Genomic DNA, 26,638 nt, shown 5'->3' with positions numbered 1-26,638 from the left:
TAGAAACCATCATAAAATCTAGCACAATTAGTCTTTTATTTCATTAGATGACTTGGAAATCTGAATCTCCAATAGAATTTCATTATACACACAGAATTTTATAAGAGAGCTATCATTTATATTTTAAGAAATATTACTTTTAGTAAAAAAATGCTTATAAAAAAGGAAAAGCTATAATAATAAAAGAAGGAATACTATTGGAGAATAATTTATCTATTGTCATGGTAGATTGTTTCTTTTGTCACGTGAGTGTTGACTCCTGGAAGGCTGAGACTATCATCGACTATCATGAGGTAGGTTGGCTCTCAATACTTTAACATCACAACTGTTTTAACTACAGTTTCAACAACATTTTTAGATCCTTGATATATTTCTCAGTTTAAGACGCGGAGGCTTCAAGTCTGGACGATCAAAAGAACAGTCCTCATGACTATAGATATAATTATGTAGATATATAAAAAGAAAATAGAAGTGATAGGATTTAGAAGAATGCAAATATGCATGTAATCTTACCCCACATACTTACTTCATGTGTTAATAAACAAAAGTTACCTGGCTAACTATTTCTTCACAATTCACTTAAGTTTTGCTTCTGTTTCACCGCATAAGTCATAGTTTTCATAATTGATGTAAGAATGTTGTTCTCAGTGCAAAAAATCAGAAACCATTTATAAAGCTTTCTAAACAAGATAATAATCCGAATATGTTTAATCATATATGCTATTTAATTTGGATTGGATATAAACACATTCTTACTTGTATTGCCTGCAGGCAGCTTAGGTAATACATTTTTGCCTCGCAATTTTATTTTTGTATGATTCTGTTTAATATCTAAATGTCAGAGCAACGCCTTCTATCCTTTTATCGTTGGTGTCTAGATTTTCCTAAATAACGTTAATAATAATGATGGGTAATTTTTTCAAATTTTGTTTATGCATTGAAGGTCCCCCACCCTGAACGAATAAATAAATACGGGCAGTTGTCATACGGGCCACTGCGCGAGGGCTCGCAGGTTTGTCCTCTTCTTCCTCATTGGTGTTTGTGATCCCTGTCCCCTCTTCTATTTCCTTAGGAATTTCAGACAGTTCTTTTTGCCTAGCTCTTGCTCTTTTAGTAACTTCTTTTAGTATACAACCATTTGCTTTACCATAATGAGTACCATCTACAACATTTTCTGAACATATTACTTATTCCATTTCAATGCACTCTTACTTTTCTACATCTTTTTATCACATTTTATACTATTCTTCTAATTTTGCTCTTGTATTTTTTATTTAACTTTTGTTTATCGGCACATGAAATTAAAAATATCTAGAATATATCCATTCATAATAATATTATGCTATGAATCTTGGCGATGTTGGCATTTCAGAATTAAAAACTGTATCATGAAATAATAAGGAATATTAAAGCCTCTGCGACATATTAAGGAACCCTTTAGTTAACTTTGAACAGATAACGAATAAGCGAATTGTGAACTTCTTAACAAATACGTTAAAAACCGATGCAGAAATTGTTACAAATTATTTTTGGCGATTGCTACACTGTATTACTTTCATATGAGCATATAACAGTGTTCTGGGATTTGTATTCAACAGGCTTCGTTATCGCTTCCTGGATCACCGTTCAACCTTCGTCGAGGCTCGAGAGGATCCCATCAGATGGCACTCAGACCAAATGGAAGGCCACGGTATCCACCGGGCGCGGATCGGAAACCCTTAGTTCTATCAACCTATTTGGACGCACAAGAGCATTTGCCTTACGCTGATGACTCAAATGCCGTTACACCGATGTCGGAAGAAAACGGAGCTATTATAATACCGGTCTACTATGCCAATTTAGGTGAGTCAAATGATCTTAAATCTTCATTAAACTTATTTGAGTTTATCGTATTTTATGTTTTACCATTTACGATGTTTGTAGGATCGAGGCATTCGTCGTATACGTCTCACCAATCGCGGCTGTCGTACACGTCACACGGAGACCTGCTGGGAGGACTGGGCAAGGCACAGACCAAGGAGGCCAAGCTCCGGAATAGATCAGCATCGAGAAACCACAGTGTGACGTCACAACCGCACGCCTACCCACTGCCGCGGCAAGACTCCTCCCTCGCATCGAGACCACTTAGGGAATATGTAAGTATACCTACTTCTTGGTAAAAAAAAATATGTACTAATGTACTAATCATGTTTAAGAGAATAACAAAATATGTAATTCATTTCAGGAAATGAGCACAGCAGAATGTACAGACGACGCTGGCAAAGTACTGAAACCTTCTAATGACAACCCCTTCATAGAATCATCTGAACAACCAAACGTAGTAGATATGAGAGGTAAACAAACCAGAGTAAAACATTCAAGTATAATAAACCAACACTGCAGCCTACTAACAAATGTTATGTTTACAGATGTAATGGTACTGAATGAAATTATCGAACAGGCTGGAAGACAAAGCAGAACAAGCGATCAGAATGGTATGAAAACATTAACAATTCTAATTCGTCACTCCCATATTTATTTCTGAATCGATACATCGTAATCGATATAGGATAAAATATACCATTCATTTCTAGAATATGTACTATCTTAATGTTTACTTTTCTTTAACGTATTTGTGTTAATCAGCTGCTTATTTATATTTATGAAAATATTTTTTAAATCTGTACTATCTAAGTGTTTTTAAATATTATGTCTTTACACCACATTGTTACACTATAACCGAGCGGTTTATAACTGCTACTAACACCAACACAACTACACTGACACAGTATTTGCTCATTATGCAGTCAAAAGGCATAATTGGCAAAAGAAAAAGAAAAAAACTTGTGGATGTCATTTATTGTAATGTGTAACGAGTTTTTAGTAGAATGCACTTGCACGAAGGATGGATCTGAAATCCGTCATGGTTTGAACATGTGTTGAACACGAGTGTCACAGTTTGATCACACGGAGAATGGTGGTTGTGAGTTTTTGATGTCCGATCATACTACCCTTTACTGCACAATGCACTGTAACACAGACCACAGTACCGACAATTTTTTCAGCTCAACATTTTTTTTTTATGATTTTTGCCTACTTGCATGTTTTATTTTTTTCTTCTTGTATATCCTTACACTTGAATTTATTGCATTTAGTTGGTAGTTTATTTATCTGATTAGTTAAAAAATATATTTACATATGTATTAATTAACGAGTCATACACGCTACGGCTTATATTTATGTGGGTAGGCTTTGTAATGATATCTATGATTGTTGATTTGGCCTATGAGGCCAGAAGCTTTACATTGTAACTTGCTTTAAACAATTATATCATTTCTTTGTTTTACAAATAAGCAAAACAGTATTCATATTTTTTGTACATGGTATAAGCAATTAAGTTGCTTCATATAATAACTGAGAAAAGAATTCATTCGCAAGTTCATAACGCTACAAGCTGACTATTACATTAAAAGAGGTTATGTTTTGAGAGTTATTTGTATTGTAGTTATTATAATGTCTTGGGTTTAATTTGCACGACATTGTCACGCACAGTTTGAGACCGAGTAGCGCTCCCTGGGGGACCCCACCACGTGTGCCTTCCATAACACATCTTCTGTCGGAGTTCTACCTACTACTATTTTCTCAGAGTGTTCTTAGATAAATGACAACCAACGCTGACAAAAAATATGGATATTGGTACTAGCAAACCATTTTAACGCAAGTTATCGGTGTCGAAAGCTATACTATTTTTGAGAAAAGTATTTTTATGTAAAATCTGATTAATTAGAACATTTAATTTAGTACCAAAGCTGACTTCTAAATTGTATAAAAGCTAATGAGCGAATACTAACAAAGGTTTCTCTGTCTCTCTCTTACACACACACACGCACTCTGCTGGTAAACGGGACAACAGTGTCAGTGTACTACTTCCCAACAGCCGAGGACGATGAGGACGGGCCTACCATGAAGGAGAAGCTCCTAGAATGCCTGATGAAGGGAATCGACATATTCTGTGTGTGGGACTGTTGCTGGTTGTGGTTGGAGTTTCAGAAGTATGTGGCGCTACTGGTGTTCGATCCGTTTGTGGAACTGTTCATCACACTGTGCATTGTAGTCAACACTTTGTTCATGGCCTTGGATCATCACGATATGGACAGGGACATGGAAAAAGCCTTGAAGAGTGGAAACTACGTAAGTTTTCGTTGTAAAGATGAGTTATGTATAGTTACTAAATGAATTTTTATTGACTGTGTTTTCATTGTTGCAGTTCTTTACGGCGACTTTTGCGATAGAAGCGACATTAAAATTAATAGCAATGAGTCCAAAGTATTACTTTCAAGAAGGATGGAACATATTTGACTTTATAATCGTGGCCTTATCATTATTGGAGTTGGGATTAGAAGGTGTTCAGGGTTTGTCTGTTTTACGTTCGTTTCGTTTGGTAAGTTTCATTTTTTATACCAGTATACAAATATGTTAGTTTAAGTTTAATGAAGTAAATTTGTGTTAAGAAACGAATCGAACCTAAGACCCCAAAACTTACTATCTTGCTTGAACAAATTCTTAATTATATTTAAATCCCAATTAGCATCTTAATCTTAACAATCTTCTTGTTTCTTTTTTCACCTATTAAATTAAATGATCGAAAAGGATATGTGATAATATTCTACTGTAATAATTTGTTCATTATTTACATGTGAAACTATAAGTAAATCGATTTTTATTCTGATTAAATCATAAGTGCCTAATATTACCTATGTACTGTTAACTAAAATGAATAAAAATCAATTAACTTTACAAAAACATTACATTATCAAGAACTCACCAAAAATACACCATTCAAACATAACAAGTAGTCCCAAGAAATATGTTTAAACATGATATAAATATTTTCAGCTCCGTGTATTTAAACTGGCCAAGTCGTGGCCGGCGCTAAACCTTATTATATCCATAATGGGTAGGACGGTGGGCGCATTAGGGAACTTGACCTTTGTACTTTGCATCATTATATTCATATTCGCCGTGATGGGCATGCAGTTATTTGGGAAGAACTACACAGGTTCTCTTTGACAGAAAATTTAGCATCTCTAAAGAACTAAGCTTCTTAATCGATTATTCAGCTTTACACTCTTGAATATCTAATTCACTGGGCTTTATTGATCAAATACAATTCTCATACGGAACATGAATGAGTTCTAGCTGTGGCTCTATAACAACACGCGGTGACGCCGCACACGTTATACAGCTATACCACGCAGCTTGAAATCATATGACGCTTCGCAGTACTTATAGAATGACTTGCAGCTTGGCTTTCGAAGGGTTATATTTTTTATATCAGCAGATCGTCCGCTGATGGGATCTATGTGAACAAATTAGGCAATGAAAAAAACAGAAAATACGATGTCTCGTTTTATACTGACAACATCCATTCTCAGATCAAGGCCCAAAAATTCAATGATAAAAACATATATCCCACTCATACAGAAATAAGGATGCACATTCAATTACTCAAGCACACATTTGCTAACCTTAGTTGATAATTTGAAATGCGTCAATCACTCAGCCCTCACTGGTATGTAGAATGCTAACCTAGATGGTAGTCACTGGTCCACGGCAGCAGCTGAGGCCTGAGTGATTGTGGCAAGGAGTACGCCGCAGTAGCAGGTGAAGCGCCGGTGAGCTTGTGTGACGCCTTATTTCACAATTTGTACTTGCAGCTTCGAGTATTCAAATTGGCAAAGTCATGGCCGACACTTAATTTACTCATCTCTATAATGGGTAGGACGATGGGTGCCTTGGGCAACCTGATCTTCGTATTGTGCATCATTATTTTCATATTTGCCGTGATGGGTATGCAACTATTCGGGAAAAATTACGTGGGTAAGTGAAATTGGTGGGAGTGTTGCATGTTCATTGGTGTTAATTGTGTCTTGGACGCGGCGGCGGTGCCTGCGCTCTCTCTCCTCTACTCTCTTGTCTTTCTGGTGAATGTGTTTCAACTTCAGTGTGAACATGTGTAAGTTCCGGAGTCAGAAATGACCTCATGAGTTGAAATGCATTCCCCCTTTCAGTAATATACTATTAGAAGCTATTAAACCCACTCTTTAATCTAAACCTTTCAATGTAGCCTGTTTTATTCCTGTAAATTATGCCCTTGGGTACGCCGCCTCGGAATTGAAATAGTGGATCATTGTGTTGATGTGCGTCACACTGTTATGCTCTATCGATGTTTAAGTAGGTGATTGGCGAGTCAAGTGTCCATGTGAATCCCAAGTGAGACTGAGGCCCTTAATTCCATTGCATATATCCGACCTCAGCAAAAATAAAACCTAACAAAAAGGCGCCTCACTTGTGAAACTTTCTGCCTATTACCAGCTTTTTTTCTTGGCTCCCGAATTTAATTCAACTTTGTACATACTTTTACTTTCTCATCTAAAAGGCTACGTCAATTTAAATTGCCTAGTAAAATAGTTTTCTAATCAATCAAATAAACCGAGTACTTTTATTGTTACCCTGCATGCTTCGTGACTTAAACTGATCAACTAATTAGAACCAGCGTAATGTATTCTAGTTCTAACTTAACATTAATATGCATGTTAGCCAACTGCATGTTTGTTTAGTGTGTGAAAGTGGTAGATGCTTAAAGTATCTTAAGTTAAAAATAACACCTTTTGTCCTGTACCAATTACCAAAACTAAATTAACTTTTTCCCAAATAAAGTAACTTTCACTATCAGAGTCCAAAATTTCCAACCTTCAATTTTTTGAATATTTAGTGCACTTGTTCCATCTGTACCCGTGTCAGCTGTAACAACGTCGGTACTGTGTGTGTGTAGATCACGTGGACCGCTTCCCGGACGGGGACCTGCCTCGGTGGAACTTCACGGACTTCATGCACAGCTTCATGATCGTGTTCCGCGTGCTGTGCGGGGAGTGGATCGAGAGCATGTGGGACTGCATGCTCGTGGGGGACGTCTCCTGTATCCCCTTCTTCTTGGCCACCGTCGTCATTGGCAACTTTGTGGTAAGCTGTTGTTTCTTTGCTATGATCTTAGTTGTTACCTTCTTTAGATTTTGTATTTAAAAGTGTTTGCCCTGGTTTGAGTATTAAACGATTTGGATGCAACATTTCAGGTACTTAACCTTTTCTTGGCCCTGTTACTGTCAAATTTTGGCTCGTCGAGCTTATCGACACCGACTGCCGATCAGGAGACCAACAAAATAGCGGAAGCCTTCAACAGGATATCAAGGTTCAATGAGTGGGTCAAGAAGAGTATCGCAGACTTTCTGAAGATATTGAAGAACAAATTGACCAATCAGATAGCGATACACGCCCCCGGTAAGCTAAGTGTGCCGATGTGTTGTGGCATGTAGTGTAACTTGATGTTTGAATAGATGTTCAAAACTTTGTGAAACAATTAAGAGAGCACATTAATGGAACCACATCTATCGCTATGATCTTAATGTTTCACAAAGTCTTCATCAAAACATAATATTGTATGTAAAAGAAACCGAATAAAATATAAATGAAATTGTCAAATGGCATGATCCAAAAAGTTAAGAGCATGAAAATATTGAAATAATTGGTGTACCCTAAATGTTGTTTGTATTTGTGTCTCCTTGCTATCCAAGTGTAGAAAATCGCAAGACTGTTACTGTTGTTGTATTAGCTAGATTGACGTGTTGTTCATACACCTCTACTCCTATCATTCAAATCTCATTGTATGTTTCTGTTTCCCTTCTGTTTTGTTGAATGCACCTTTCTCCCTGTTGTTGTTACTTTGTTGTATTATTTGTTTGTTTTCTGTTAGATGTGTGTTTATTGGAAGTGCACGATTGCTTTACAGTTTTAAGTGTGTATTATAACAATAAGGAACATTCAGCAGTGATGTTTTACATGTAACATAACATACATTTAAAAAAATACATTAGTTCATTAAAAGAGGCAACGCTTTTAAATTTTACGAAACAAACTAATATTTAATATTTTATGAAAAAATACAACCGGATGCTGTCGCGCAGTATGTATAGGGTATTAGTCGTTTAATTCTCATCAGCTACATACATATTTTTCCAAATATAGGCAAAATATTTAATAATAATAATAAAAAAAAATGTTATAAGACTACTTTGTGAAAGTAACATAAAATGGGTCCAGTAATGTATTGCCTACAATGCGAGAGCCTTTAAATATATAAAAGTTTCGTGCTCTATATAGTAGGGATTCAAACTCTTATAGCTACGTTAAAAAACCATACACTAAAGTTATACCATGCATAAATTTAAAAGTTTGCCTTTACAGAAGCCACTTACACTGCTGAAATTGATGTTATACCCATGTACAATGTTATTCATAAGCTTGCATCCATGTTGATTTGCTACACACCATTAGGAGTATTTGAAACCTAATGAAACAATATACTAAATCGGTTTGGTCTGGTTTTTCTATGCTTGGATGCGGTGGACAACGACGGTTGCGTTCGGTTCGGTGACTCGCGACACATGTAGGCTTAAAGGCGGCTCTCTGTGGCCGGTGCGTGTCCTCAGACCGAGTGGACAACGAGCTCGAACTCGGCACGGATCTAGAAGACACAGTCCTATACAAAGACAAGAAACTAAAAGACCAAGTCGAAGTAGCCATAGGCGACGGAATGGAATTCACGATACCAGGTAAGCATAACATGAACGCAAAAGAATATGAGAAAGATGACAAACTATGTCGATAATAAGTTAATGGCATCATTTCAGGTGACAATAAATATAAAAAAGGGAAGATACTGATGAATAATATAAATGCCATAACGGACAATCATAGGGATAATCGGTTAGAATGTGAGCTCAATCATCATGGATATCCATTACAGGTATGTATTATTTATAAAGTCATTGTAAAAGTATATTACACTTACGAGAATTTTTTCATTTTAATATTTGTTCCCTATTTTCAGGATGATGATACAATTAGTCAAAAGTCTTACGGTAGTCATAAGATTAGATCGTTCAAAGATGAAAGCCATAAAGGTTCAGCTGACACGATAGACGGTGAAGAAAAGAAGGACGCTAGTAAAGAAGAATTAGGTTTAGAAGAAGGTTAGTAACTGTCGCATAATTGAAAGGCTTCTGTCTATTTTATAATAATACATACAAAAAATCTAAATCATACAACTTGAAATGTTTCAGAAATAGAAGAAGAAGAGGATAAATTAGAAGGATTGAAAGATATAATAGTGGCAGCTGATGAGGACGTGGTGGACGACTCACCAGCGGAATGTTGTCCGGACAAGTGCTACAAGCAATTCCCATTCCTTGCCGGAGACGACGAGTCGCCCTTCTGGCAAGGCTGGGGCATGCTCCGACTGAAGACATTCAGACTTATAGAGAACACATACTTCGAGACTGCTGTCATCACCATGATTTTGCTCAGCAGTTTAGCTTTAGTAAGTTAAAGATTTTTTTACACGAGCAATCACATTATATTTAGTCATGATTATTGATGTTACCAAACGTTTTTTTTCTTTCCCAGGCTTTGGAAGATGTACATCTACCACACAGGCCGATTCTACAAGACATTCTGTACTACATGGATCGGATATTTACAGTGATATTCTTCCTCGAGATGTTGATCAAGTGGCTTGCGCTCGGGTTCCAGAAGTACTTCACAAACGCCTGGTGCTGGCTTGACTTTATCATCGTCATGGTATGAGCGTCTTTCTTTATTTCCCTTTCCTTCCCCAGGCTAATTAAAACCTAATTAAAATAACTAACATTCCACTATAAGGGATACTGAGATCTGTTACAGGTTAACTGGATTAGGGGGCCGAAGGGTTCCAACTTTCAACTCCAAGTTAGTTATACCGTTCTAGTCAGTACCTTTCATATTGATTGACGTGTTTGTATTTGGGTGGCGGTGTCGTATTAGTTGTCGCTCGTAAACCACGGCGCGGTGATGGCCGGCGCGGACGACATCCCGGCGTTTCGCTCCATGCGCACTCTGCGCGCGCTGCGCCCGCTGCGCGCCGTCTCCAGATGGGAGGGCATGCGCGTGAGTAGCGACCGCGCCACGCCTACAGCTATCGGTCGTCACACTGTTCATTGACAATCTCTGATCACAATAAAATTCTCCTCAACATCGATGTTCAAGTGGCAATGATCTGGTTTCCAGATACCACAGCGGTGGGCTAAGGTCATCCGCAATACGAATGATATTTTGTCTGTCAATGAGCGGTGCGACCCTCTATAGTGTAGCTTTGCATTGTTCGATGTCTACGACCTGCTGACGGAGATTGTCGATGTCGTGACTGTTGTCTGTCTGTCCGTGGATATTGTCGCTTCTGTGTACTCTATCTAACGACTCCCGAATCCGCTCTTCAGCCTCACTAAAGACAAACCTTTAGTTAAACGACCTGATCCTACCCGGCACACGTTTCTGATGTGCATGATGTGACACAACTTTTCTATATCAGTGCCGTTTTCATACGATGTATACAACACAGTATTGCCGAATGCAATCACGATGAAAATGGTACATATTCTAATTTGAATGCTCTAGATGTTAACAAAACTGAATGTAACTATATACATAATAAATATCTGCATAAACGTGTGTTTATTCACATACTCATTAGTGTGGATAACTGTATTTCTATCTGTGCTATTAGCTTTTATATCATGGGATATCAAAGAAGAATAAAAATGTCTAACTATAACTTCATAAACATCGACAGAATTAAAGTTGACTTTACAAACCATCTTGAACTCACCATTGACAGTGTATTTGTAAATTCTACTTTAGTTTATTTCAAAGCTTCTTTGATATCCTGAACTATAATACGCAATATAATCTTTATGTATGATTGCCTGAGTTGCATCAGTATGTTTTCACCATGAAACGGATCCCTCCTATAGGTATATTTCGTTTAGGGCATCAAACGGTCGCTCAGTCTTCTGCAAGTGGTTTACCACTGGCATCTCTCACCATCGAAATCCATGAGTTGTTAGGGAAAATGTCTGTTAATAATTTAAGATGATTACAAGTTGTAACTTTTCAGGTCACACCAAATGTGTTTTAATTTGTCTGTACTGTTTTACATAGCTTAGCGCGTATCTAAGATGAACTGTTGATTCCATCAGGTCTCGCTTATAAACTTCGTAGCGGCGCTTTGTGGCGCCGGAGGCATTCAGGCGTTCAAAACCATGCGAACACTGCGAGCGCTGCGCCCGCTCAGGGCCATGAGTCGCATGCAGGGCATGAGGGTACGTACCGCCCGCCCGCGCCCGCCCGCCCTCACCCGGGGATGTTATGGTTTATCTACAGTATTGACCCATCAACTGTTAGCCCTAAGAATTTTTCGATCAAAGAACGTTTCGACTACAAAGTACGTACACATTTGGACGAAACATTCTGTGGGCTGTTAGTTCATGGGTTAAACAATGATGAACTGTTCCAGACCCGTCCCACACATCACACACACCCTCCTCTCTGCGACAACTGCATCCCTCTGACCCACACAACGCCTCACCGAACTCACATTTGCAAACTGCACACCGTCCTTTACATTGTACCTTTTCCAGTTCTGTAATAGTTGTTTAAAGTTCATTGGTAGTGGATATCGACATTAGCGATCATTTTGAGTCCTCAGTGGCACCCTTGAATGGCTTATCAACATGACTCGCCACATCTGTTGTAGTTCGGTCCAGTCAGGCTCATCGGCAGATACATTCATTGTCATGTTTTGGTCTACCCTTATCTTGACTTCTTCCTTTTTAGCTAGTTTAGATTTTTTCATTATTTTTACGGAATGTTACAAACTGCACCTTAGTTCCTCGTTATTTATTGGTATCGCATGTTCAAAGTCTGTTGTGGTGACGGTAAGTGCGTTGTAAGTAGTTTAAATGTTTAATTTTGTATGTTCGCATTCGCATTTATATTGTTCGCTTGCACGTTTATCGTTGTACTGTAGTTTTACATTTACACTTCCTATAACATTAGTAGTTTGATCAACATGCCCACCAGCCTACTTTTATAGTTTATCAAATCAAAGTTAGTCACAAAGTCACTTACCAGTTTACGTAGATCTCTGGCTGCCGCTGGTTCTCCTCTGTGGTGATCTAATCCGTGGGTCTCGCGCAGGTGGTCGTGAACGCACTGGTGCAGGCCATCCCCTCCATCTTCAACGTGCTGCTCGTGTGTCTCATCTTCTGGCTCATCTTCGCCATCATGGGAGTGCAGCTGTTCGCTGGAAAGTACTTTAAGGTTAGCCTTTGCTACTAATTTGTTAATTGTCGTCAACTCGTCAGATCAGAACTGTCCAAAATTATTAGGTAAAACTAAAATAAACTCCCATTATTTTTTCCCTTATCTATCTTCACTGTTGTACATTCACTGGGAACCTAAGTGTTTCTATAGCTTGTAAAAACAAAAAAAGTAAGAATGGGCAAATTTACCTTTCGATTTGCTAGATTTTATCATGATTGATAAACAAGGTCCAACTATGGCGTTCAAAATTCCGAAGCAGCGATCCATATCTATAAAATCAAAAAGAAATTATACACAATCATATTAATATTTTCTGATTGAATATTGTACAACGTGAGGGTACTAGGAAAAAAATCAATCACTATGAAATTACGATAAAGACGGGTTTCTTTTCCATTCCATTTGCTACAAAAAAGGGCCATATAAATAAACAAATTTTACCGTAAAACCCTTGTGACACCTACCGAGGAAAGTGGCGATACAGTATCCTCGGCCGAACCTCAAAAATAGACCAAGTGCCCGGCCGAGGATACTCTTCTCAGTAGGTGTAATCAGGGTATAACCAAAAAATATAATCGACTCACCCATTCAAATTTCAATTCCAGTGCGTGGACCTGAACCACACGACGCTCAGCCACGAGATCATCCCGGACCGGAACGCTTGCATCCTCGAGAACTACACGTGGGAGAACTCGCCCATGAACTTCGACCATGTGGGCAAGGCGTACCTGTGCCTCTTCCAGGTGGCCACCTTCAAGGGCTGGATCCAGATCATGAACGACGCTATTGACTCTAGAGAGGTGATTGGCGTTTGTTTTATTGAATGGTAGTTTTAGGGTCTGATGGATATGTTTTTAATGATTAATTTGATTTCGATAAAACAGTCTCTAAAAGTTGGAAAAACTAATTTTATTAACCAGACGGTGCAGTCGATTTTGAAAGACTGCTAAAAGGCCACAAAATAATACTAAAACTTAATAACGCTGACGGGGGTGGCAGTAAAGTAAACGTGTCTGAAGTTGGTTACAAGACACAAGAAAATGCGATTTACGCGCAAACCAATCGGCGTGCGCTACTTGTAGCTAGTTTCAGATAAACACACTTGCGCGCACGAACTCTAGGTACCTATACTAATCCCATATTTCTCCCTAACCCAGGTTGGCCGACAGCCGATAAGAGAAACGAACATCTACATGTACTTGTATTTCGTATTCTTCATCATATTCGGCTCATTCTTTACCCTCAACCTGTTTATCGGAGTCATCATCGACAACTTCAACGAGCAGAAGAAGAAGGCTGGAGGCAGTCTCGAGATGTTCATGACTGAGGACCAGAAGAAATACTACAATGCCATGAAGAAGATGGGATCAAAGAAACCGCTGAAGGCGATCCCGAGACCGAAGGTACGTTGACTGAAGGTTGACTGAATTGAAGGCACGCATCGAAAATTTAGGGCTGTCAAAAAGCTGACATGGCAAAGCAAATAAATCAGATTGAGCTGCTACATAATTAAGATCAGTAGCTTCTGAATATTACTAATTGTAGTGATGTGACTTTTTAACTAACACCTTATTTTTTCTTTCCTTCCAGTGGCGTCCACAAGCGATAGTATTCGAGATAGTGACCGACAAGAAGTTCGACATGATCATCATGTTGTTTATCGGCCTTAACATGTTGACGATGACACTCGACCACTACCAGCAAGCAGAGTCGTTTAGCGTAGTCTTGGACTACTTGAACATGATCTTCATTGTGATTTTCAGCTCCGAGTGCATGTCCAAGATATTCGCTCTGCGCTACCACTACTTTGTCGACCCGTGGAACTGGTTCGACTTTGTTGTCGTCATGTTTTCTATTCTCAGTAAGTGCTGCACCAACATCAGTATTATCATAATTGAGGTCAATTCTTTGTGCTTTACTGTTCTAAATTTGTATATCTGTTCTTTCTCAGGTTTGGTGTTGAGCGATATAATAGAGAAGTATTTCGTGTCACCGACGCTGCTTCGTGTGGTGCGAGTGGCGAAGGTGGGCCGAGTGTTGCGACTGGTGAAGGGCGCGAAGGGAATCAGGACTCTCCTGTTCGCGCTGGCCATGTCTCTACCGGCTCTCTTCAACATCTGTCTGCTGCTGTTCCTGGTGATGTTCATCTTCGCCATATTTGGGATGTCCTTCTTCATGCATGTGAAGAACAAAGGAGGATTGGACGACGTGTACAACTTCAAGACTTTTGTGCAGAGCATGATATTGCTCTTTCAGGTAATTATGTTTTGCATTTTATATTTTTTGCATTATCAAACTTGGCTATATCGTTCCAATCTCTCAGGGTTTCCTTCATGAACCAAACTGAACTGCTATGGTACACTATCGTTTTAACTTTCCATGGTAAACTTTAACATCTGTAACTTTCTGTAACTCAATCATTTCATATCCATTGCAGATGTCGACGTCGGCCGGGTGGGACGGCGTGCTGGACGGCATAATTAACGAGGAGGAGTGCGACCTGCCGGACAACGAGCGCGGCTACCCCGGCAACTGCGGCTCGGCCACCATCGGCATCACCTACCTGCTGTCCTACCTCGTCATCTCCTTCCTCATCGTCATCAACATGTACATCGCCGTCATCCTCGAGAACTACTCGCAGGCCACCGAGGACGTGCAAGAAGGATTGACGGATGACGATTACGATATGTATTATGAGATCTGGCAGCGCTTCGACTCGGACGGCACGCAGTACATCCGCTACGACCAGCTGTCCGACTTCCTGGACGTGCTGGAGCCGCCGCTGCAGATCCACAAGCCCAACAAGTACAAGATCATCAGCATGGACATCCCCATCTGCCGCGGCGACATGATGTTCTGCGTGGACATCCTGGACGCGCTCACCAAGGACTTCTTCGCGCGCAAGGGCAACCCCATCGAGGAGACGGGCGACCTGGAGGTGGGCCGGCCCGACGAGGTGGGCTACGAGCCCGTGTCGTCCACGCTGTGGCGGCAGCGCGAGGAGTACTGCGCGCGCCTCATACAGCACGCGTGGCGGCGGCACCGGCGCGGCGAGGGCAGCGCGCCGCCCAGCGCCGCCGCCAGCCCGCGCGTCACCGTGGCGCTGCTGGGCGGCGGCGTGGTGCTGCAGGGCGGCCCGGCGCCGCGCCCGCCCGACCCCGCGCCGCCGCCCGCCCCCGTCTGACCCGCGCTGGCGCTCGCGCTGCTGCCGGCGCTGGTCGACGACACGCCGCTCCCTGCACCGCTGCCCGAGCTACTCAGCCCACCCAAGCGCACTTAATTATTTTCTACGCTAGATACTTGTCGTGTACATAGTGTGTCGGGCAGCCGCGGGCGCCTCACGGGACTTATTGTGCATATTTAAAGACGTCGTTTTATATTCGCGTGGCCGAAGCTTGGAGACTGTTGTTTTGCGACCGATGTTCGCGCGAGTGTATATTATTGTACTGATTCGTATATTGTCGCGTTATACCTGTCCCCGAATGAAAGCCTGTTAATTTAAGAGACAATCGAGCATGCTTCGTTTTTTGTTCATCACTAATAATGTAATGTAAGATATCGGATAAAGTTGAAGAAATTCTAAAAGCTTATTTTTGTATTTGATAAATATCACTGTCTGTCTGTAAATTCTACAATAAGCAGATTCGAATAAGGTGATGAGATTTAATAACGAGTACTGATTGTGAGATATCATTTTCCTTCCCCAAAATGGTGTTCTACAATGAGAAGTGTCGCGGCGTGTGCGCGCGCCCCGCGCGGGGGCGGCCCCGGATAGCGCCCCCACGCCCCCAGTCAGCGCCCCCAGTCTCCGCCCCCCGGGGCGCGCGCCGGGTCTGTCATCATCGACACGTCCTGCGCTCGCATCGGACGTTAGCATAAATTTATCTAATTAACGCTTAAGAAAAGCAATGGCTACGCCGATTCATATCAATTTTGTCCATAATAGTTTTAATAGTTCCAGTTTATAAGCTTCTTACTGTACCGAAACGACGTTGTGTTGTATTAACGAGGACCCGCTCCTCGCTGTTTCCTCAAGTTTAAGAAAGTTTAGACAAATTTTTGCAACGTTATCTATGTAAGCTTAACAAATCAGCTGTGAAATCGGTACCAGAATACACTTCCGTCCTAATTCAGTACGCGTAATAGGAATCGAGCCATTTTATGTAACGCGCACTCCCTAGTTGATGTAACACTTCCCCGTTTACATTAGCTGTCTCTGTCTAACATCGGACGTGCCGCTCGCACGCTGGTACCCCCCTCCCCGCCTCCACCGCTCCTCAGTTCCGACCTCACGTTTTGGCTACATGAGAGATTAGCAATAAGATAATTGATATTACCTAAGCGATCGAACGTCCCTTACCGAGTAAGGTAGATAATATTAAAGTTTTTTAATTTGAATGAGCAGCTCCGTAGTGACGGAAGTACCGCGCAGACAGAGTCACCTGGCGAGTCACCTAGCGAGTCACCTGGCGAGTCGAGCCCGGGCGAGACTCGGGAACGTTAAGGATGTATTCACATCGTACTATGAACTTTAGTTAGACTTTTATAGCACAATAAATCATTAAATTTTTGTAATTTATCTTCGGATGTGGTCAATTTTCTACTCTTGTGTAAATATTGTGAGCTTATCGCCGGGTAGATCCCACCGCACGTTCGCCACACATTTACCTACCTATTGTAACTATATTGATATCAGCGAATATCGCCGCGATACGTAATAAGCTTGAAGCAATAACGTTATATGTGCTCGAAGGACCTGCGTCTCCCTCTAGCGGCGCGCGAGCGAGCGAGAGCGCGCTCTTCCCCCGCGCCCCGCATGGTGCCCGCGCCCCGCGTGTCGCCCGCGCCCCGCGCGCCCGCGCGCCGCCGCCATCTTGTGTTGGTCAAACCAAACATTTTACAATTAGGCATATTTGCACAAAAGAAGTTGTGTTTAATTAAGTTTAGACAATAAGTTATGATATCATTGTATTGTTTCGTTTAACTACCTATACCTACGACAAAAAAGTGAGTTCAGTTTGCTGAATGATAGAGGTTTAATTGAGTATTTATTATATATATTGTTGAAGTTTGTACAAAATAAATTAAGTAACGATAAAATATAGAACTTGACTGCTTTACCCTGTGGTTTTACTATCCCGGTCCGTTAGATTCAATAGAAATGTTTAGTTCTTCCTGTATAATCCAAAAGCTACCACAAAAAAACATCACTGTCTATTTTTATTATGGTTTTTATTAATTTATTATACAAAAATCTTTCTGTACATTTTTATAAATTACATGTTACATGATGATTATTGATACCGTCTTAACTAAATCATCTAAAATAATAATTAGTCTTTATTCACTTGATGGGTTTTGGTTATCTTCTAATGGTCCGAGTGGCGGGTGATCTATTCCCTGGACAGAAATGGTCTTATCATTCACTGACTAAGACTGGAGCAAAATCAGCCTACTCTATGTATCTCTACTCTAAAAATATATTGTGATTATCCATGACATCAAAGAAACTAATGAAGATGTATCTTTACTTGCAGTACCTATTCCGTGACATCTTAACATTTTTGAATACTGGAATAGTCATTTGGTTTTAGCCGGAAATATAAACGACAAAACCAGACAAAACATAAAAGTCTTGCCCGTTTTCACCAAGACTTCCTAAACAGTCACCGTACTAAAAGTTTCTTAAGCTAAGAGACTTCTTAAATCCACTCCCTACGTAAATTCATTTTCACCAAGCTAAGAGCTCCCTAGCAATCCGTCACCTAAATACTAGTGATGTTTTTTACCGATTCATTTCATTCATTCATTTTGATGTCAACATTGGCTGTTTGTCAATTGTCTATGCTTTTAAAAGTATAATATTTGTTGACATCGCCTTATTTATTACGTTTTGTTTGTAAATAAGAAACCGAAAATTGTATTTTATCCTTCCTAAAGAGAAGAAGTATAATTTAATAAAGTGCAGGAAGCAATGGCGGAAAATAAAAAACGCGGACAATTATTTTCTTGAAACTTGACTATTTTGAAGAAATCCACCTTCGCTTTGCTCCTGTTCCGCTAGGAGACGGAACTTGAAGAAGAAGTGACAGAGCGCAATATCATTAGCAACTGATTCATTGGTGGAACAGAGTGTTGATGAGTGTAATAAATTAATATGTTTTAATTTAGATCAAATAAATATTTTCACCCAATTCACAATAGTATTATTAATCCTGGAACTCAATATTTAAGTACCTAGTAAGCAGGAAAAGGTTACTTTCTTTAGTTAATATGAACCTTCGAAAAAAGTTCAAGTATCCAAGTTGTTACTCCATATATTTTTTTGGTAAAATGCTGTCTCTCGACATCTCTCACGTGTAATTACGTGGTCGAATACACGATCTGTGATTAATTCTATAGCCTCAATAGCATCAATACATCTAATTTTGAGTAGCTAGAAGTATATTTGCAAATAAAAAAACTGTCACTTGACTTTAAGAGGCCGAAATTCCACCTCCTAAATTTAAGAAGTGCCTAACGGATTTAAGTGACAGTTCGTCAGTGGTGAAAACCATTCTACGCTTAGGAGATCCTTAAAATGAGTTAAAAGTTTCCTAAAATTTAGGATGTCTTGGTGAAAACGGGCATAATTATAACACCAAAATAAAAACCAAAACATAGTGAAGTATTCTCACCAGTAAATACTAGGCCTTGCTAGGTCTTGTAGGAGTTGGCGCCAAGGCATCCCTGTGACAAGAAAATATTTATACCAGTTGTACTAACCCAGTCTACAAAATGACCTATCGTCAACTGAACTATCATATCCTTTATATTACAATGAGAGGGAGAGTGAATTAACTAGAGAAAGAATAAGAAAGAGAAAGATTAAGAGTGGCGGTTTTATAAGTGAGAGTAGGAAGGAATATGCATAGACCTGCAAATAGAGTGGGCTAGCGTGAGTTCGTCCGCCATTTTGAATCGTTCCTTTATTCACGGGCGTTATAATGTGGTTTATGGTGGATTGGTGTGTATAGTCAACTTAATTTACAAGTTTACACGATTGAACCGCCAACAAAAGGCCAAATACACAGAAAACTTCCACGTTTGATGACCACTTTGCGGTACGGTTCAGAACCCTAAATATTTAAATGACGCCAGGATGTTGTTAATTGGAGTTTTTGAAATAAGAAAATATGTCATCGATGTTACTATTTTTATTTCCGTCTTATTCTTAAAACAACTGTGTTCTTAACATACTTCACACACGCTAGATGCTCATCAAAAATGTACGTTAAACATTTAAATATTTATACAGCATCCTTATGTACAATCGGTTGTTCCGAGCCTTAGGTCCTATGGTTTAAGGTTTATTTTGCCTTAGGGTGCTTACATAGAGAGGGGTTCCCTGTACCTACCTGTACCGGTAACCTGATTATGCGAAAGCGCTCACTCACGGAGCATTTCCCGGATTTTTTAATGTCATGAGCGCTTTCGCATAATCAGGTTACCGGTACAGGTAGGTACAGGGAATCCGATTCTCTATGTAAGCACCCTTACCGGAGACCTCCTAACTAGTTCACTATGTGAACGCGGGAACAGCAAGCTTTTCTTACAAATTACGATGAAATATTAGTGGCAGTGCTAACCTCGCGCGACCTACCCGGCTCAGGATATGTGGCGCCTCAAACAAACACTTATACTATAAGCACTTCTAGTACGAGCTAGTATGCAACTTGCCTACTAGATGTCGCCACTACCTTTTACATTTTAGTTTTAAGTGAAGTTTAATGTGGTTGTAGTAATTTATACACAAATTAAATTTAGGTTTTTCAGGATAAAAACAATACGAAATTAATTGTTTTTGGAAAAATGATAGTTTTAGAATATCTTGGTCAGTTTAAAAAAATCTTGTAGCACCATCTAGTAGACACGTTGCGTATTATATCGTGGCATTAGACGTTCGGCTATAATTTTGTTCCGAATAATTTAGTGGATTTATTTTCAGTCGTCTAAGTGTTTCTATTTCACAATCGCTACGATTCATGGCCATTCTATAAGTGAACATTCCGATTTTGAGTCAAACTAATTATTGCATAAACCATTCAATGGTTTCACATTTTCAAAATGAAAATATTTTCAGAACACCGAGTGTAACTAAGCCTTAGGCGATAAACATCAGAAGTCAATCACAGAAAAACCCAATATCTTAACTAATGTTAATCCGAATTATTCAACTCCCCAGTACTTGTATTAAAGCATTACAACAAAAACAAAAATACATACACTTTTTTGGTTAAATTAATAGTTTTACTTGGCAATTATTTCATAATACACGATCGATTTTATTTTGTGATTGGGACTAGACGTCAGGATTACAATAAGACAGTCCATTGAAATTATTTATATGAAAACTGGCAGCGACCGTATACTATCGTTCCTGCAAAAAGTTGTAATTTTCATACATTTTTTTTGAGGATACGTGGCGTCATGACAGCCTCGCGATTTACTTAAATATTCATGAAGACCAAAACAATAAACAATTAAACAAAATAGAATTATCTACTCTAAGCGATTTACAGGACGCTTACATTAATTAAACATTATAAGTATCGAAATTATTCTAAAATATTACAATAAAAAAATTATATGAACTCACATCTATGTTTTATTACTATAAAGTTCTTATTACGGGAGATCGATGAATCTTTGAAAACGTGAAACTTATTTATATAAGAAATATTACATCAGAGATATGTGCAGGGCACCGCCCATATCTGGGAAAATAGCCGCTATTACCATGAAATAAGAACTAAACAATACCAATCAAATATGTCGTTAAAATTATTGAGTAATCTAGTGAACTATAACTAAAAGACAAGTTGTAAGATTCAAACTAAGCTATACATACAGCAAACATGTTTAGAATGAGTCGCATTTACATGACGTTACAATGCTAAAAAACTCTATTTACTTCCAACGATAAACTAAAATAATATAAGTTCCATGTGTTTGTCTAGTGATATATTATTCCTTTTAAAAATATAAAAATAAATCTATTTATAGTTATCGAGAGACTTTTGGAGAAAACGTTTGCATACGCGGCGTGTAAATGACATCTCACACGACGACATGACACTTTATACACAATGTAATGTGACGTCAACAAACGATTTTGTTCAATAAAAAACTTGTATTTGGATTAAAAAGTTGGCAAAACATTATCGACTCACAACTGAACTGTGAGTTAATAGCAGTCCTTTAAAGAGGTATACCTTGTCGTTAGAGAATAACGCAACAAACCTGACAGGCTAAGGCGCCGAGGTGGCAGACGCTAAAGTTTGTATGAGTGTGAAAGTGCTTAACTCACCGCTCGCCAGAGGTCGGGCCGGGCGTCCAATCAGGGGCCGCTCAGCTGATGACGGCGCCTGATTGGCGCTTGCTCGACCAATGGCCGCGAGTGCAGGAGCGGGAGGGGGTGTGTGAGGGGCGCGGGTGGGAGGGAGAGGGCATTACTCTGTGTAGTCCCAGCAGTCCTTCTCGTAGCCCTCGTGCACGTGTTCCAGAAGCACCTTGCGCCGGCTGTCGCAGTATCTGGAAGGTGAGGGAAATGCTGTTAAAGATACATAGCGGTGTGTAAAGATATTATCTTGCAAATTTTGATTAGTAGAGTAGCTTTGAAGGTATGATGCACATAAATATGTACCTATACACCATCGGATAAATTCATCGTTTTCCGTTCCAAAACAGTATCCGGTGCGTAGTGAACAGGACGATTATGTTTGATTCCTAATCGTCGCTTTAGAGTACTAACTTTATAGTAGACCACCGGCCAATTTCCCGATAATATCATATCGTCAAAATCATAACCCGTGCTAGTGTCTTCGGTATGTCCGATAGCCCCTCTTATACAGAACCAGGTGTTATAGTGCAAATTGGCGGCGGAATGGCCGCTCTACATTATAAATAAATCACCGCTCTCAACTCACCTATACTTATCCTGCACCTTCTGCTTGATATCAGCCAAGTTCTCACTAGTGATATCCCTCTCTAGATACTCGCTGAGCGTCTCCGTGGCCGACTCGAGGTCGCGCTGGTTGTCCTCGAAGATCACCGACTGGTTGTTCTTGCGTAAGTAGTAGGCGAATACGTAGGTGTACATGAGGGTCTGGCGGCACTGGCAGAGGATGTCCACGGCTTTTTTGAGGAATTGCACCTGTGGAGAGGGGGTGGGGAGTTAGGTGTTGCTGGGTATGACTTAGTAAGAATAATAAACTGTGCATTATAGCGGTATATGTCTAATGCAGACTGATGAAATAAGAACAATAAAGTCTTTCTAGCCGAATTTGGAACACTGGCGGCCTATTTCATCAAGATCAGTCATATATACAGAAGTGGATTGTATTGTCCAAATGAGCAGCAGTACAAAGGGGCACTCGGGCGTTAGGTGATCAGCATTATTTGTCTTACTAACACTGAGAAACACCTTTTTATGGTCCTACCCGGAGCAGAGGTCCCACGTTCAATTGCAGTGATAACGAGCTTCTACCGCTAGACCACAGCTACAGTAAATCCCTGTAGTCTAGTATTTAAACGCACCTCGATCCAGCTCATGTTGTGGTGCTGCATCTCCTCCATCTTCTCCTTGACGCTGGCGTACAGCTTGGACTCGAAGCGCAGCGACTGCATGTGGTTCATGTAGCGGTTGCAGTAGAACAGGTACCGCTGCAGCGCCGCGCGGGAACGTTCCTGGGCGTCGCGCGCCGCCTTGGCCTCGTCCTCGTCGTATCTGGAATAGAGAGATATCTGGGTTAGTTAAAAGGTCTATAATCTAAGGGCCCCGACACACGGGCTACACGCCATTGCCACGCCGCCACAGGCATATTTAATTCATTGTTATTGTCATTATGTGTTCCGTAGCGACATCTGAAATCCAAGTTATGAGATAGCATCTCCCTTATTGTCATAGCAGCTTGCAGTTTCAAATTTTCGCGCCAAAATCCACGCTTTCCATTGGTCAAGCCTCAGCGCGGGCGGCGTCGTTTTCTAGCTGTCAGATTTGTGACTTTTCCACCATTATTGCGTCAAACTTTAAGTCGTACGCATTGCAGTTTTTTCAAAATCTTGTTTTATCTGAAATATTAGCAAATTTCCAACAAGATTTTGTTCGCGTCTCGCGTGTTGTGTGAAAATACCAATATTAAGATGGATGCAGTGTCAGATGGGTGCAATTCCACCGGGGAAGTGTTTTCCGCATATCAAAATGGCGGGCCCGACGCGTGCCTTTCCGAAGAAAATGAGTGTTTGGTGTACATGCTGCGGTCCCCCGTAGCAGGCGCGCCAGAGGAACACAACACGCAAGTGCAGGAGGCGGGCGGCCCGGCGCCGCGCCCGGCCGGCGCGGCCGCCGCCCCCGCCACGCCCACGCCGCTACTGCCGCCGCCCTCCCGCTCTCGTAAGAGACGTCGAGAGACGTCGAGTTCCAGAAGCCATGGTTCTCGGAGTGGCAGCAGCAGGAGCAGGGCCAGCAGCTCATCAGAGTGCGCGCGCCGCAGCCGCAAAGATCGCCACGGCACGCGCCGCGCGTCCCGCCGTCGCGCGCGCTCGCGCTCGCGCCCGCGCCACCGCCGCCGCCGGGGCACGACTCGCTCCCGTGCCCGATCATCGAGTTCTTCTGGGCTCGATACAAGGTTTGAAGTTCTGTCGCAGCAGCTGGTAAGTCAATTATCTGACTTAGTGACTGCAAATAAGGAAAACCAACTAAAGCCACAAGACTTTTTACTTCCACCACATTCAAGTGACGAGGTGTGTAATTTATCGATTTCCATAAAAGAACCGTTAGTACCGGCGGCACCGTCTTATAGAGTGGCTAAACTTGTGGAGCATCAACACTTTAACAAAAGTGACTGGAAGTCTGTGCGATATGTTGACACCCAGAAGAAATACTTAGCGTGTCCCGCGTTCGTAGACTTAAAAGTTAATGAAGAATTGGCCAGCCTGGCTGACGAGTCGAGTTCCTTTATTCACTGGCCACGTATGGAGCGTAGTGTTGCAGCATTATCAAATGCATTTTTAACTCAAAATGAAATAGTTAATTCTTCACTGCAAAATGTTATTGACTGGGCGTCAAAGGTCAATGAACCGATAACAGCTTCTACCTTGTATTCAAAAATAAAAGAAATTTTTGATAAGGATTCTAAGTATAAACTAGTTTCTCAGGATATATTACAGATTATTTGCGGAAAGCGGAACGAATGTATTGCAGCACGTAGGGGGTCATTTTTGAAACTTATTGGCGATAAATATATCAGACAGGGCGTAGACAATATTCCACCATCATCTGAATATTTATTTAATCCAGTAATGCTGGCAGAGTTCATCAATAAAATAGGCGGTATTGACAAGTTAAAGCGTGCTACCGTGAAATATAACACTGAACCACAACCTTCGACATCAAAATCAGGGTTATCGGTCTTTACACCGCCGACAAGACAACCCGCGCGCAGTGCTAGGCCGTTACAGTCGGTACATCCCGTTGCCCCAGCACACTCAGCTCAACAGTCTAATAAGCTAAGGCCCTTTCGTGGTTTTCAAGCAGGGGGAGGAAGCGACAAAAAGTTCAATAACAAAAACAAGTCCCATTACAATAAATTCAAAAAATCTTATAAAAAATGACTCATTGCCATTTGTAGGTGGCTGTCTTCAATACTACCTTCACGTTTGGGAATCACTCATGGCGCCACCTGTAGTACTGAAACTAATAAAATCAGCTCGAATCCCATTTTTTATGAAACCACCACTGATTTTACCGTCAGCAGAAAACATAATAAGATTCCATACTCCGGTGTCACAAAGAATGTCTGCTCAGATAAACCAAATGAAAATATTAGGAATTCTGGAAGTAGCCCCCCCCACGCCAAGCTTTATTTCACCAATGTTTGTGATAAAGAAGACCAATGGCGAAGACCGGCCAATTTTCAATCTGAAAGGGTTAAACAGATTTGTACATCCAAGACACTTCCACTTGTTCAACTACCTACGGATGCATACTTTTCTTCAACAGGAAGATTGGCTAGTGAAGCTAGATATTCACCAAGCATACAGCCACGTCTGTATATCGCCGTCTCATCGCCGTTTTCTGAGACTAAGTTATCAGGGTGTTTTAATGCAAATGACGTGTCTTCCCTTCGGCCTGTCGTCGGCGCCGCAAATGTTCGCAACAATCACCAATTGGATAGCAGAAACCCTCAGGAATCGAGGAATTCGCATAATTGTGTATCTCGACGACTATTGCCTTGTCAGTCAGTCCAAAGAGATCCTCTTAGAACACACAAGAGCAACCATAGATCTTCTACAAAGCTTAGGATGGATCATCAACTTTCAAAAGTCCATAACAACTCCATCAAAAAGCCTGGAATTCTTGGGTGTGGTTTGGGACACACACGCAAACCGCAAGTCTCTCCCACCTTCAAAGACAGACAGTATTCAGCAGTCAATTACTCGTCTGCTGACATGTGGCAGTTGGAACCTAAAGCAGGCTCAAAGCCTCTTAGGGAAACTCAACTTTGCAGCCTTCATCACCCACCGGGGAAGGCTGCATTGCCGTTTTATGCAAAGACACTGTCAAAAACTCAAACTATGCCCCCAGACAGAGTTATTGATTCCAGAAGAGGTGTCGACAGAGCTAAAGTGGTGGCTACAGAATCTGCACATCCCGTCCTTGATCCACGAACCACAACGAGTGATGAATTATCTGACCACAGATGCCTCAGACCAGGCATGGGGAGCCCAAATAAACGATTCCAAAGTCATCGGCCAGTGGGAGAGTTATCAGATGTCATGGCATTGCAATTTGAAGGAAATGTTCGCTGTTATAGCTGCCATAAGAACGAATCACAAGGCACTCAGACATACAACAGTATTACTGCAGAGCGACAACAGGACAGTTATGGCCTACATCAAAAAAGAAGGAGGGACCAGGTCATTGACCCTACATTGTCTAGCCAAGACACTACTGGACCTCATCGACGAGCTCGATATTATGCTGATTCCACAGTACCTTCCAGGCCGTTACAACGCAAACGCAGATTGCTTGTCACGCGGTCGACCAACTCCAGAGTGGCATTTACTCAGCCCAGCAGTAGAAAGAATCTTCAGCCTTTGGGGCATACCTCAAATCGATCTGTTCGCGTCCGCAAAAGCTCACGTAGTTCCTTGTTACGTATCGCTCGACGTCAGAGATTCGAACGCCTGGTTTCTAAACGCGTTCAGCAGATATTGGAACTTCGACCTGGCATGGGTGTTTCCACCACCCAGTCTCATACCCAGAGTCTTACAGCATCTAAACCACGCAGTGGGACGGTATATTGTGATAGCCCCCAGGTGGCAGAAGCCATTTTGGATTCCAGATCTAGAATCGAGGGCA

General features: G+C 40.9%; 2 protein-coding genes across 52 annotated transcripts in view; one reads left to right on the top strand and one right to left on the bottom strand.

The window, feature by feature from the left end:
* LOC105393902 (sodium channel protein para) overlaps positions 1-17,354 on the top strand; it is a 79,412-nt gene extending 62,058 nt beyond the window's left edge. For 3 of the 50 annotated variants that reach the window (XM_048628692.1, XM_048628691.1, XM_038115829.2), the window contains exons 16-37: positions 944-1,012; positions 1,599-1,842; positions 1,924-2,135; positions 2,225-2,333; positions 2,409-2,474; positions 3,893-4,170; positions 4,247-4,420; positions 5,697-5,859; positions 6,815-7,002; positions 7,113-7,317; positions 8,487-8,648; positions 8,709-8,842; positions 8,927-9,068; positions 9,159-9,415; positions 9,502-9,675; positions 11,109-11,231; positions 12,109-12,231; positions 12,840-13,034; positions 13,392-13,637; positions 13,825-14,095; positions 14,186-14,490; positions 14,672-17,354. In XM_048628692.1, the coding sequence (XP_048484649.1) occupies positions 944-1,012; positions 1,599-1,842; positions 1,924-2,135; positions 2,225-2,333; positions 2,409-2,474; positions 3,893-4,170; positions 4,247-4,420; positions 5,697-5,859; positions 6,815-7,002; positions 7,113-7,317; positions 8,487-8,648; positions 8,709-8,842; positions 8,927-9,068; positions 9,159-9,415; positions 9,502-9,675; positions 11,109-11,231; positions 12,109-12,231; positions 12,840-13,034; positions 13,392-13,637; positions 13,825-14,095; positions 14,186-14,490; positions 14,672-15,418 (4,587 nt within the window). In that variant the 3' untranslated portion in view covers positions 15,419-17,354. Of the gene's footprint in view, positions 1-943; positions 1,013-1,598; positions 1,843-1,923; positions 2,136-2,224; positions 2,334-2,408; positions 2,475-3,892; positions 4,171-4,246; positions 4,421-4,875; positions 5,039-5,696; positions 5,860-6,814; positions 7,003-7,112; positions 7,318-8,486; positions 8,649-8,708; positions 8,843-8,926; positions 9,069-9,158; positions 9,416-9,501; positions 9,676-11,108; positions 11,232-12,108; positions 12,232-12,839; positions 13,035-13,391; positions 13,638-13,824; positions 14,096-14,185; positions 14,491-14,671 lie in introns of all 50 variants that reach the window. The other 47 variants (XM_038115869.2, XM_048628698.1, XM_048628701.1 and 44 more) reach the window with 29 other exon arrangements.
* Positions 17,355-17,447: 93 nt separating this feature from the next.
* Positions 17,448-26,638, bottom strand: part of LOC119693166 (E3 ubiquitin-protein ligase ariadne-1) — a 28,130-nt gene continuing 18,939 nt past the window's right edge. The window contains exons 9-13 of one of the 2 annotated variants that reach the window (XM_048628719.1): positions 22,813-23,002; positions 22,203-22,429; positions 21,730-21,807; positions 18,912-18,963; positions 17,448-17,634 (exon numbers count right to left, since the gene is read on the bottom strand). In XM_048628719.1, the coding sequence (XP_048484676.1) occupies positions 18,921-18,963; positions 21,730-21,807; positions 22,203-22,429; positions 22,813-23,002 (538 nt within the window). In that variant the 3' untranslated portion in view covers positions 17,448-17,634; positions 18,912-18,920. Of the gene's footprint in view, positions 17,635-18,911; positions 18,964-19,415; positions 21,808-22,202; positions 22,430-22,812; positions 23,003-26,638 lie in introns of those variants that run through there. The other variant, XM_048628720.1, reaches the window with a different exon arrangement.

This window comes from Plutella xylostella, chromosome 21 (assembly GCF_932276165.1).
Source record: "Plutella xylostella chromosome 21, ilPluXylo3.1, whole genome shotgun sequence".
Taxonomy (NCBI): domain Eukaryota; kingdom Metazoa; phylum Arthropoda; class Insecta; order Lepidoptera; family Plutellidae; genus Plutella; species Plutella xylostella.
The sequence above is the reverse complement of the archived record's forward strand: the minus strand, read 5'-3'. Positions and strand labels throughout refer to the sequence as shown.